General features: G+C 36.6%; 1 protein-coding gene across 2 annotated transcripts in view; it reads right to left on the bottom strand.

Moving 5' to 3' along the window:
- ome (dipeptidyl peptidase 4 omega) overlaps positions 1–12,124 on the bottom strand; it is a 62,008-nt gene extending 49,884 nt beyond the window's left edge. The window contains exon 1 of one of the 2 annotated variants that reach the window (XM_074171142.1): positions 11,927–12,124. In XM_074171142.1, the coding sequence (XP_074027243.1) occupies positions 11,927–12,046 (120 nt within the window). In that variant the 5' untranslated portion in view covers positions 12,047–12,124. Of the gene's footprint in view, positions 1–2,365; positions 2,607–11,926 lie in introns of those variants that run through there. The other variant, XM_074171143.1, reaches the window with a different exon arrangement.
- Between the last annotated feature and the right edge of the window lie 602 nt (positions 12,125–12,726).

The raw sequence follows: 12,726 nt of genomic DNA, 5'->3' as shown, positions 1-12,726 counted from the left end.
AAACTTGAACCTTGTGGTACTCCTCTGATACCGTTATGGTGCACGAATCGTTTGCGTTGATTCAGATAAGATTGTGGAGGGATATAAGCAGAAAAACACCAACAAACAGTTATACAACAAATATTGTCTTTTGAAAAATGAATGAAGAAAGTATACAAAAGAATACGAAGGCATAGAGGGCCATAAATCGTTAAAAATCAAGTTCATAGTCGGAATTTAACAAATTTCGTGTTTGAAGTGGACATATTTCATAAATTCATTAATAAACTAGACTTAATATCTTTTGAAAATCATTTGTATTTTGACACTGAACTTCGATTTCATAAAATGTCCGACTCAAAAATATTTAAATATTACTGGAGTTTTATCCCAACACCAAATTGTTTTTTTAACACCTCGACACGTGTTTCGATCACCAAGTGATCAATTTCAAGAGAAAGATCAAACTGAAAGGGGTTATATTTTTAGAAGTGATTAATTTTTTGAGAAAGAAAGTTTTTGGCTTTTTACTATCTTGATACAAAAAAAGGGGATGAGGGAATCTTCCAAAGAAAGGAAGGAAGTAATCAATTTGAAAATAAGTAACTCTTTACATGGATGTGTAGATCATGCAGAGAAGTAACTTTCAGACACAAACTGAAAGAAAGTCCTCCTGAAACAGCTACTTTCATATAAACATTGAATTACGCGAAAGAAAAAAATTCTTTCGAAACAAATACTTCTATATGAACACTGAATTATACAGAAGATACTTTTCTCCGCTCAGTTTGTATTTCAAACATTCGTTGTGGAATCAAAATCAGATATCATTCACATGAGTTCTACTTTAAATGAATGGTAACAAATTGCACTTACTTGGAACACTGTCATCCTCACTGGTATACATCGATGTTTCGCCATAAGACACTCGCCCCAAGGCTCTTCAGTACCAAATTGGATAACATTATAGAAAATACACAAAATTCATTCATGAATTACGTTTTGTAATGTCGCAGAATAAGCTTGATCTGTTTATGTCATCGATGACATCGTAATGACATTCATTCACCTATTTGATTTAATCCCAACCAAGAGGAATCTTATTTGTATTAAAGGGGTTATATTTTCAGGAGTGATTAATTTTTTGGGAAAGAAAGTTTTTGGATTTCTACTATATATACCAGTGAGGGTGACAGTGTTCCATGTAAGTGCAATTTATTACTATTCATTCATGTGAATGATATCTGATTTTTATTCCACAACGAATGTTTGGAATACAAACTGAGTAGAGAAAAGTATCTTCTGTATAATTCAGTGTTCATATAGAAGTTTTTGTTTCGAAAGAATTTTTTTCTTTCGTGTAATTCAACGTTTATATGAAAGTAGCTGTTTCAGGAGGACTTTCTTTCAGTTTGTGTCTGAAAGTTACTTCTTTGCATGATCTACACATCCATGTATAGTGTTACTTAATTCAGAATTGATTATTTCCTTCCTTTCCTTGGAAGATTCCCTCATACTTATTTTTTTGTATCAAGATGGAGTAGTAGAAAGCCAAAAACTTTCTTTCCCAAAAAATATTGAACTGTTTGATTATTATAACACACTCATTAATCTGGATTGGTTAATAACTCAAAATATGTTTACAAAAATTATGATCTAACAAAGTATCAATTTATCGTCTTAATGCTAACTGATTATAATTATTACTAAAATGAGTTTTTCGTATTTGTTAAATTAAAACTAATATTGTTAAAAATCATAGCGTTAAGTTCACTTTTACTTTCATTTTCACTTTTATTTTTCATGTTTATCTCTAGTGAATTAATATAAATTATTTGTAATATTATATAAATGTATATTTATCTATGTAATCAGACCAGTAGGTCTGTAAAAATATATACCTAAATAAAGGATCACTTGGTGATCGAAACACATCTCGAGGTGTTAAAATAAATAAAACTCGGAATTTCAATAAATTCAAATTAAATTGGAAATAACGTCTTTAAAAAGACAGAAACAGAATTTAATGAATTACATTTTCAATTGAAGTTGTGGCGGTTGTAGAAAATTCGTATCCTTCATAAAAAATTTGGAAACATGTTCAAAACAAATATTGAAATAAGTTTATTAGAATAAATTACAAAAATATAAAAGAAATCACTTTCAACATGTTCAAACACCAGGTATTTCCGAGAAGAACACAAAAAAGGGGAAAAACGACTGCAAACAGCAGACATGTGTGAAAGTTTCGAATTCCCTATTTACCTCATTTTCATCGCATTCATCCAAATGTCGATCAACCGTAAATAACAGTACAATATTGAAATGACCTTCTTCAAAACACAAACTCGAATATCCCGTTGAAGCAAACATAAACTAAAATTACCTGATTGCTCTGGGCAATCTCAAAATTGGAATTTCCGTTGGCGGCACTGCCACTGTTCCCCGTCATGGTTGGCGCTGGAAGTTGCTCTTCTGTTCGAAAACTCCCTCAAAACTTCATCTCCACGCGAACCGGTGGCCCACTAGATTCCGAAAATATCGACGGTAAACAAACAACGGCCAGTTATTCAGCCGCACTGTGCCACGAATTCAAACTCTGAATGATGCGAGAGTGAGAATAAAAAGCGGAGCGTACAACAACGTTTTGCGCGTTTCAGGTGGGGAGTTCACTACTTTCCAAGGTAAACCTAGTCGTTTTGCAGTACACGCATTTGTTTTTCATCCTGATGTTCCTTGATAAAGATGCTCTCACGATCGATCTCTTTGTTTTTCGCTGCATATGTGCGTTATTTTTGCTATCTTGGAAATTCCTACCTATTAATACCATGAGACCATATTTTCCTTAGTTACGTTTGTAACAACAATCGTAATTTACCTGCAGCAGTGTTCTGCGATTTAACCAGAGTATTCGATTGTGCAGATCAGGGGTCTCCAAACTTTGAAGCCTTCGGGCCATAATGATTTTTTCAGTTTGTTCCAAGGGCCAATTTCTGCCCTTTAATATATTTCTAGACTAGGATAGTCGCAAAGTGCGTGACCTAAGCACACTTACGCTTTTTTTGCATTTCAATTATTATTGTGTTTTGTGACACTTAACGACATCTAGTGGCGAGTAGTGGTACTATGTACTATCTTTTTCAGCTACCCGCTAGGTGGCATTAGGCGTAATTATTCCGATCACCTCGAGATGGCAGTAATAATTGCATATAAAAAGGCTAGCGGCGCAACTGCGAGTTAGTCTGCGTAGGAAAGGCGAAGGAAGCGAAATTGTCTATTGTGAAATAAAGTAACAGCCGTCAATAAAAGTATTTTGATTTGACTTACTGTTTGTATGTGTGATTTGTTCGTATAGAAAAGAAGCGAAAAATCGACAGTGAATGCAAAACGTTCCAAGAAAAATGGAACTTTCAGTATTTTGTGATTGAGTCCAGTAATAAGGCGCTATGTTAAATTTGTAATGAAACCATAGCTGTTCTCAAAGACTATAACATTAAACGACACTATGAATCGAAACATCTTCAAAGTTACTCCAAGTATACAGGAAGTTTGCGGAAGGAAAAATTTGAAGCTTTGAAACGCGGACTCAAATCGCAGCAATCTTTGTTTACCAAAGCGAATACTGAACAAGAGTCTGCCACTCGCGCCAGCTTTCGTGTGGCTCTTGAAATCGGAAAACGTGGCAAACCATTCACCGATGAAGAAATGATAAAAGAATGCTTGATTGCAGTAGCCGAAGAAATGTGCCCCGAAAAGGATGTGTCAGATACTGCTCAGGTGTTGATTTTTATTCGCGGAGTAGATAAAAGCTATGGAGTGTATGAAGAACTTCTTGATATTGATAGTATTCACGGCACGACAACTGGGGCAGATATTTTTAAGGGAGTTGAAAATGTCAATAATAAAAAGAACCTTTGATGGAGAAATTTGAAATCTATATCAACTGATGGAGGCAAAAATATGTATGGTAAAAATAAAGGAGTGGTTGCACTTGTGTCAAAGGCTGTAGAAAATGATGGTGGTTCAAAATCATTAGTCTTACATTGTACCATTTATCAACAGTCCTTGTGCGGAAAAGGTTTGGATATGTCTGAAGTTCTAAAACCAGTCATATCAGTTGTTAACTTCATCAGATCCACTGGGCTGAATCACCAATTCCGCGAGTTTATTCAACAGATTGGAGAAAGTGATTTACCATATCATATTGCCGTACGCTGGCTTAGTTGCGGAAAAATCCTTAAGCGCTTTTTTGAACTTCGAGCAGAGATCGAAATTTTTTTAAATGAGAAGCAGCGCCCTTTTACCGACTTAGAAAATAGTGAATGGATGTGGAAGTTAGCCTTCTATGTCGATTTGACAAATCATATGAACGAACTGAATTTGAGATTGCAAGGAGAAAATCAGCTTCTCCCTGATTTATACACCAATATCAAATCCTTCATGCAGAAAATAATACTATTTCAATCGCAATTACGTAAAAAATGTTCCACACATTTTGAAACATTCAGCGACACTACAGAGACTGAATTTCCCGTCAATTTTGCAATCAAAACTTTGAGTGCTTTGAAGATAAATTTTGATACTCGTTTTTCAGATTTTGATGTTATTGCGAATGAAATTAAGCTTTTTCAAAATCCTTTGGATTCTGACATTGAAACCCTGGCTCCGGAAGTCCAAATGGAAATTATTGATTAACGGCGCAGTGATATGCTTAAGAACAAATATCAAAATTCATCTTTGTTGGAATTTTATATAAGAGTCTTCCACTGGAACATTTTGATAATTTGCATAAATTTGCTCGTGTGTTGTTTTCTGTTTTTGGTACTACTTACTTGTGTGAGAAAACGTTTTCCAAGATGAAGTACACAAAGAATGTTTACAGATCTCAATTAACCGATGAGTATCTTAAACCTCTTTTGATAATTGGTACAAGTAAAATTGATCCACAACTACAAAGTATTGCCAGTGGAAAATCACAATTACATAAATCTCATTAGTGTTTTTGTTTTACTGGGATTCATTTCAATTATTTGTTGGTTATTAATATGCTCAAACTTAGATACTTAAGTTTTCTTTCTGTCGTTAAGTTTTACCTTGCAAGTAAATAAAATCGAGTAATTATCATTCTGTTTTCTTCTTCAACTTATCACAGCAATAGTAATAACAATTTGGTAATCATTGGCTGTCGCGGGCCAGATTGATAACAGTAAATCATTTGCTGTCCCGAGCCGGATTGATGACACTGGCGGGCCGGATTTGGCCCGCGGGCCGTAGTTTGGAGACCCCTGGTCTGGGCTGGTGTAGATCATGGAATACGGCACTGATCATAAGTCATATCTTACTGGTAAAAGTCAAATTGTCAAAACGCAATTTTATTATAATAGGGGAGCCCAAGCGGGGATTTCGGGATTGATAAAGCGCGGCAGATTAATATACAGGGGGGTACCTGGTACCCGGTAAAGTACCTTCATCAAATATGAGCCCCATATATAAGGCCGCCTGTGAGGAATAAAGCATCAGATTAGTAAAAAAATTGATCATCAGAAATTCTCGAGCGTGTCAGATTAAGGTAGGGTGAGTTAATTACCTGCTAAAAAGTGTATATTCCAGTAATCTGACAATTTGACAGTGACGCGAAGAAAGGGGAGGGCAGCAAAGATGTAAAAAAATAACGTCATTTCGACATTCTCGAGCGTAGCTAATATTTTTTTATTTTGAAGGAAATAATTCAAGGATAACGAAAAATATATAATCTGACGATTTCTGCAAGCCGAAATAACAAACTTTGTCGATAAAGTTTAATGCGTGCAGCTGTGTGACACCTATATTTTCCTCTCCGAGTTTTTATTTCTCTATTCTGTATTCACTTTTTATCTATCTATTACTCTCTCACTCCGTCCCCACTCTGAATTCCGTTGCCATGACGCCATCACAGCTGATCACAGAGACTCGTTCGTGATGTAGATGAAGATGATGATTAATTGATCAATTAATTGATGGATGTAGCCGTTACTTCGTGGTAGGAAATCATAATGAAGAAAAAAGAAATTGAACTTTCTATATTTTTTACCACTTTTATTTGTAACTAACGTTACTGCAATATATATTGTATAAGTTTGAAAATGTCCATATAGGACGAAACCGTAGTAACGTTAGTTACAATTAAAGGTGGTAAAAAACATAGAAATTTCCATTTCTCTTTTCTTCATTAATTAATCAATTGATTATAGAAAATTAAAATTTTTTGAGCATTTTTTAAAAATTATTTTCTCACAAATACGAGTATTCTACTAAAAAAACATACACTCATTAATTTGCATGCTTATTTCCTGAACTTTTCAATTAATTAGGTACAATGAATTAAAAAAAATTAAGAAAATATATAAAAGATGAACCATATACATCTTAATCTGATGCGCTTGAGTATTACAAAATGGCGATTATTTTTAGCACATCATAATAATGGCCGCAAGGTTGCGTCAGATCGAAATCGTCAGATTATTGAATGAGAGCTTTTTATTTGTTGCACTTAACACTCCCTCAAAAAATCTGACGCGCTCGATTGAATTTTTTTTCTTTTCACTTTCAACTCTCACATACAACCACCCACATCATGCAAACGATCAGATTAACATACCAACATTATTAAAAAATACGTAGGATATTGATGCTATCAATATCTGACGCGCTCGGGTATGTCCATGCAACAGTATTTTTTACATATTTAAACATCTACAGCCGCTTCCCCCACGATGAAAAGGTATATATTATATAACATTTTGTTCTTCTTATCTTCTGAGTTTTGCAACCTAATATGTCTCAATGACGCTCGAGTAAATCCTCATTTTGCATCGTGGACTCCCCTGCTATTATCAATGGCAGCTCATATAAACAGTGAAGTCCCACAGGATTTTATTTTTGGTTCCGTCATCTTTCTTCATGTTTATACATGATCTGAAGGGCGAGAAAAATCTTCCAAATGACTATAGACCAGTCGCTTTGTTATCAGTGATATCAAAAATCATGGAGACAGTCGTGAACCACCATATTCTCAAATATTTGGAAGGCTTCAACATCTTGAGCGATCATCAATATGGCTTTCGGAAACAAAGATCAACCTTTTATCGTATGTCACTCATATTTGGAATCGAGAACTATGGAGAGTCAAGAACTATAGTGCTGGATATTTCTAAAGCCTTTGACCGTGTGTGGCATGAGGGTTTGCTGGCCAAACTTTGAAGTTATGGCTGATCGCATCATTTTTGTGTATGGCTCTTCAGCTTCCTGAAAAAACGTTCCATGCAAGTGGCCGTCGATGGATATCTCACGAATACTGTCACCATCAACGCTGGTGTTCCCCAGGGATCCATATTGTCTTCAACCCTCTTTTTATTGTATATCAACGACTTATTGGAAAAAAGCAAGGATCCGATAAATTGCTTTGCTGACGATAGCACACATGTATCGTCATTTCATTTGTATTCCAGGACATTGGCTGCGGATGTACATCTTCACCGGCAGCAAGAGGTTGCTTATTTCAATAAGGACCTAGAAGTAATTTCGAGTTGGGGTGGAAGTAGTGAGGTTCAATTCTGTTCTCCGAATTCGCTTTCTGTTCGTCTTGGCAAAATCATGTCGCTGGAAATGCAAAGGCCGCTTCTCAAAAGCTTGGAACACTGTTACGAACCAGAAAACAGTACACACCTCAGCAACTTCATGGGTTGGGCTACCTATCAGGCGACTCCTGATCAGTGGCAGAAATAGGTATGGTGAGGGGAACCAAAACTCCCCAAAAGCCTTTGCGAAACATTTCACCGTAGACCAGCCTACCCAAGTTAAGGTGTAAGAAATCGTGCCGACAGCTGAATGCCCGCAGGGTAATATGCGGTTACAAAACGATCTCCTTGGGAAACCGGGTGAAACCTCATTGTTATCAGCCTTCCTCTGGTAATGCTACGCTCTGCCAGAGGTGACCAACTCTTTCCTTGCTACTCGGGCGAACACACATATATGAAACAAACAAAACAGACACAACAAAAACTGATCCCAAGGCTGGACAGAAATGTCCACCCCAATCTACCGCTTGAAATTGCGGCGCTGAGTCCAAAAGGAGAGAGAGAGAGCGAAAGAGGTAGGAGCGGCAGCAACTATAAGTGCACCCTTCTCCTCCCCTACTCCACCTCCAACAGCAAGGGCACTTCCTGCGGCGGGCGCCTGAACCTGCAGGAAAGCCTCCTCACTTGAACACCTCCAGTAGGGAAACCCCAGGAAGGTTGAAGAAGCCGTGCAACGAAAGTAACGTCGCTGCACCTTCCAAAACCTTCGCGGAGGGCGCCGTGAGATTCCTCAAGGTTGCCAGCGAGAGTGTGTGTGTTCGGCGATTCAAGGCCTACACCTGCCAATATGAAGGAGATGTTTCGTAGTGAGCTGTCCACCTTCCTGGAAAGGACAGAATGGACGATGACCTAGGACCCTAGGAGGACAACTCCTCGGGAGGACTTACAATGGGTCAAATGTGGCCTGAGTGCTGTGGGTCTACACTCACCCTCCCTACTATACATATACACCTCAGCAAGTTTTGATGCTTTGAAAGTTCAAACCAGACCTTCGTGGGAGTATTGTTCTTATCTATGGAGCTCTGCCTCCACCAGAAAAGAGCCATCCGCCTGATTGGAGACGCGAACATCAATTGCAACCTTGATAGCCTAGGGCCTAGAACATCGACGAAAGATTGGAGATTTGTCACTCTTCTATAGATACTTTCACGGAAGGTGTTCAAGTGACTTGGCACATTTGATTCCACCAAGAGCGGTACACATCACATGTTTAAAAACTCTTTCATCTGCGATTCAAATCCAATGTGAATCGCTACTTACGTTCAGGCCTTAAAAAAAACATCGTTGAATGTAGGGGAAATATACTGTGGCATTGTTATTACTGTGAGTTAATATACCTCAGAATTAGACAAAATCATATCTTTAGGTATTATGAGTATCAAGGATTGGTGCGATGGTAATTTGTTATGTTTGAACTTCGGGAAAACTAATTCGATATCTGTTCAGGGCAGTATTATTAACTTTCCAATATCTCTCAATGAAATTATCTATAATGATAATCATACAATTTTTACAATAGATTCTGTGATAAATTGTGGCGAATTGTGATGTCTATAAAGTTTATCGGATTATTGGTCTCTAGTTCTATTGTATATTCGATGTTTTCGTCAATGGAATTATGGAGAATGTGTTGAGAAAATGACTGTAATTGTCGTTGTGTTCCTGTGTCAACATCCCTATACCAAAGAATACATAGTTCTTTCATAGATATTTCGTAGATGTCCATGAAACTGTCAGCAAAGATGGAGCTTAGAGAATTACCCAGTACGAGATCTTCTTTGTTGTTATATATTGTGCCATTGAATTCAAAATGAAAGTTTCATCAATTATTAATGAAGTACTGAATTTGTTAAAATTTTGAAATTATCATAGATAATGATCTGAGATTTGAAAACCACATCACATAATCAACTAATAAACTTTCTTCGAGTAACTAAAAAACTTTCTTCAAGTCAGACAATATGTTAAGTCTTCCTATCTAGGAGAGTCAATTTTGGCAATTTGCTACCAATTTAGACGTTGCTTGGCGGGAGCCAAGAGCTTCCAAAGCCGATTTACTGTCTGAGAATATTTTTATTGACTTGTGCATGAGGTTGGATTTTTCCAATCTATCCGCACAAAATTCAAGAGCGTAAATTTCCGCTTGAAAAACAGTCGCATAGGTTCCTAGGCAAGTTGATATCTCTGTCCTGGGTCTGCGAGTGAAAACACCTGCACCAGAACTGGAAGATGATTTTAATCGATCTGTGAACCAACAACTATTGGCTCTTAATATTTCCTTCTCCCGGAGGATCTAGTCCTCTAAATGAGCATCCACTGATATATTAAAGTTAAAAGGAAACACATAAAACCGTTTAGAACTTTTGAAACAGCCTTGAAATTAAACTAATCTAACCCAATACACGAAAAGGATAGATTCAATTTTTGTCTTGGGTGACCACGATAGCACGTCAAGAGAGATTAAATTGTTATTGATCAAAATATTCCGAATGGGAGGTCTTTGTCTGATATATTGTCAAAAATCACGAGATAACTGTCGTTCGAAAGGGGTAGATTCAACTTTTCTAATGGTTGGCAATAATAACATAAGAAGAAAGATGAAAATATATGGTTTGATCCAAATACTAATGGAAATGCTTTGATCAGCATATTTCGACAATTCACGAGAGTAAACTACCTCCATACAAGGACAAGGGTAGTTTGGGTTTTAGGTGGAGAGGCATTAATATCAAGTGAAATAAATGTAAATTCGTCAATATGAGAGTGTTATTGGAATTATCATGGTTCTATATGGGTGGTCTTTATGTGATCAGTAAAGTGTTTCCTCCCAAGACGAACGAATTGAGATAAAATCAAATTATATAATAATAATAATAATAACAATACGTCTTTATTCACCATAAAAATACAAATGGAATAGACAAAAATAAAATAGAACAGAACACAGGAACAATAACAAAAACAAAGAAAAAAAAACTTCCAGTATATGGTGAATAGGCGGAGTATCAGCCAAGGCTGTTTTTCAACTCAACCTGGGAGAAACTATAGATAAATAATATGAAGACAAGTCGAGTTAACAATAACAAAAAATTTTAGTTACTGCTTTACTTTAGAAAATTCATTTTAGAAATGCCAAGGTCGGGAACGGGCAAGAGGCTAATGAGATAAATAAGTCTTCAGTCTTTTTTTAAAGTTTACGATGGTGTATGATCGAACTTCGCAGGGTAGTTGATTGTAATATTTGGGTGCATTATATGAGAAGCAGCGGGTGAAGATGGAAGATTTGTGTTTGGGGATGACTAGAACTGAATTGTTCCTTGTAGTAAAGCTGTTAATCGTAGATAATGTTTCAAGCTTCTTCAGTAGGTAATCAGGTTGTCGAGTTATCAAAACTTTATGTGTGTTGGTAAGAAGGTGTAGAGTTCTAAGTTTCCCAACATTTAACCATCCTGATTCTTGCATTGCTGGGGATATATGGTCATATTTCCGAATACAGAACGAGAAACGTAGACAGCTATTCTGAATACGCTGTAGTCGGAGAGTATCCGATTGTTTCAAAGCAGGTCCATAAATACTATCGCAATAGGAAATTTTTGACATAATCAGAGACTCGCATAGTCTGAGTTTTAAGTTTGTGTTGAGCAAATCACGATTAGGAAAAAGCTGTCTGAGAACGTTATAAGAAGATTGGTTCAGATAGCTGACATGTTTAGTAAAGCGGAGATCCAGATCAAACCACAATCCTAAATTTTTTATCTCGTCCACGGAGGGAAGTATATCGTTTTCGATGCGAACTTGAAAGGTAGAGTTGGTGAGCTCTCTGTTCTTCTTAGCTCCGAACATCATTATTGCGGATTTGTCTGAATTGAGCTTGAGCTTATGGGCAGTAGAAATGTCAAAGATGGCTTGGAGATCGTTATTAATATGCGACAGAGCAGATGTAGACTCGCCTGGCGAAAAAGAGAAATATAACTGCGTGTCGTCTGCATAGTGATGTATATTGCATTTTTTCACGGACAGATAAAAGTCAAAAATATACAAGCGCTAAAAAGCATATAGACATTTTCTAGGATTTCAAAAAGGTCCAAATGGAACATGTCCAAGTGCCCAAAATGATTGTCAATTCGGAAGGAGTAATATACTGATGAAAGCAATATTTCTGTTGAAAATTGAAAAACATATTGAGCCTTATCACCGGATGTTTATTCCCCTCGATCTAGCCAGTTCCCCAAGCTTGTTTATAGTTAGACAACTTCCTTCTTAAAATAACAGATTTTCACCATACCAGTAGATTCAATCAAACAACACGTAATAGTAATTTTTCACCTTACCCTGACATCGGGATTGTCGATTCCGTTTGAATCCGGCACCGAACTGAAAAACTCGGCTTCCTTCGATATTTTCACGTATTTGTAGTCACGGAAGGTTTTCTTGCTGAACACTCCAGGCATTCCGAGAGCAAGATTTTAACAAGAAATATTAATAATTCAGCTTCCTTTTACTTTCGACTCGGACCGAGAATAGAGAATAGATGCCTTTTTCAATACAAAACCACTGCGGAACTGGCATGATATGATGCGCGAGCGTGTTCAACTTTCTCTGTGGTTTTATGAAATGATAATGCTTGGTTGTTAACTATAGACTTCAGGTCGGACTATCTTAGTTTCCATCATAATTACATGCAATCGGTGGGTTCAATGGTAATTAGCAGACTAAAATATTCCGCTTTTTGAAAATAACTTGAAGAAATAGATACGGTTGAAGTGAAAAAAAGGTGACTGTGCAAATTAGTAACATACTCATTGAAAATGAACATAGATATCTCCAGTTGAAAAATACCCCAAATGTAAAATATATACAGTGCATTTCTTTAATGTCCCCCACACTTTTATTTTTTGAACGGTTCAACTGGAAAAATTGAAATTTGGGATACTGAAATTAATGCATGAATACTTTATTTTGAAGAGAAATTGACAGATGAAACTTTCAAGATGGCGACTGGGCGCCATTTGGGAAAAAAATTAAATGGAAAGGGGGGTCTTTGGGACACATCATTTTGAAGCTCCTGACGAATACTTCACAACCCTAGAATATGAAGTCAATATCTTCACCTACTACAAAATGGCGGAAC

This window comes from Leptinotarsa decemlineata, unplaced genomic scaffold (genome assembly GCF_025532065.1).
Source record: "Leptinotarsa decemlineata unplaced genomic scaffold, Ldec_3_MD MMD2_tig00000008_RagTag_RagTag, whole genome shotgun sequence".
Lineage (NCBI taxonomy): Eukaryota > Metazoa > Arthropoda > Insecta > Coleoptera > Chrysomelidae > Leptinotarsa > Leptinotarsa decemlineata.
This window is presented reverse-complemented; position numbering and strand designations above follow the sequence as displayed.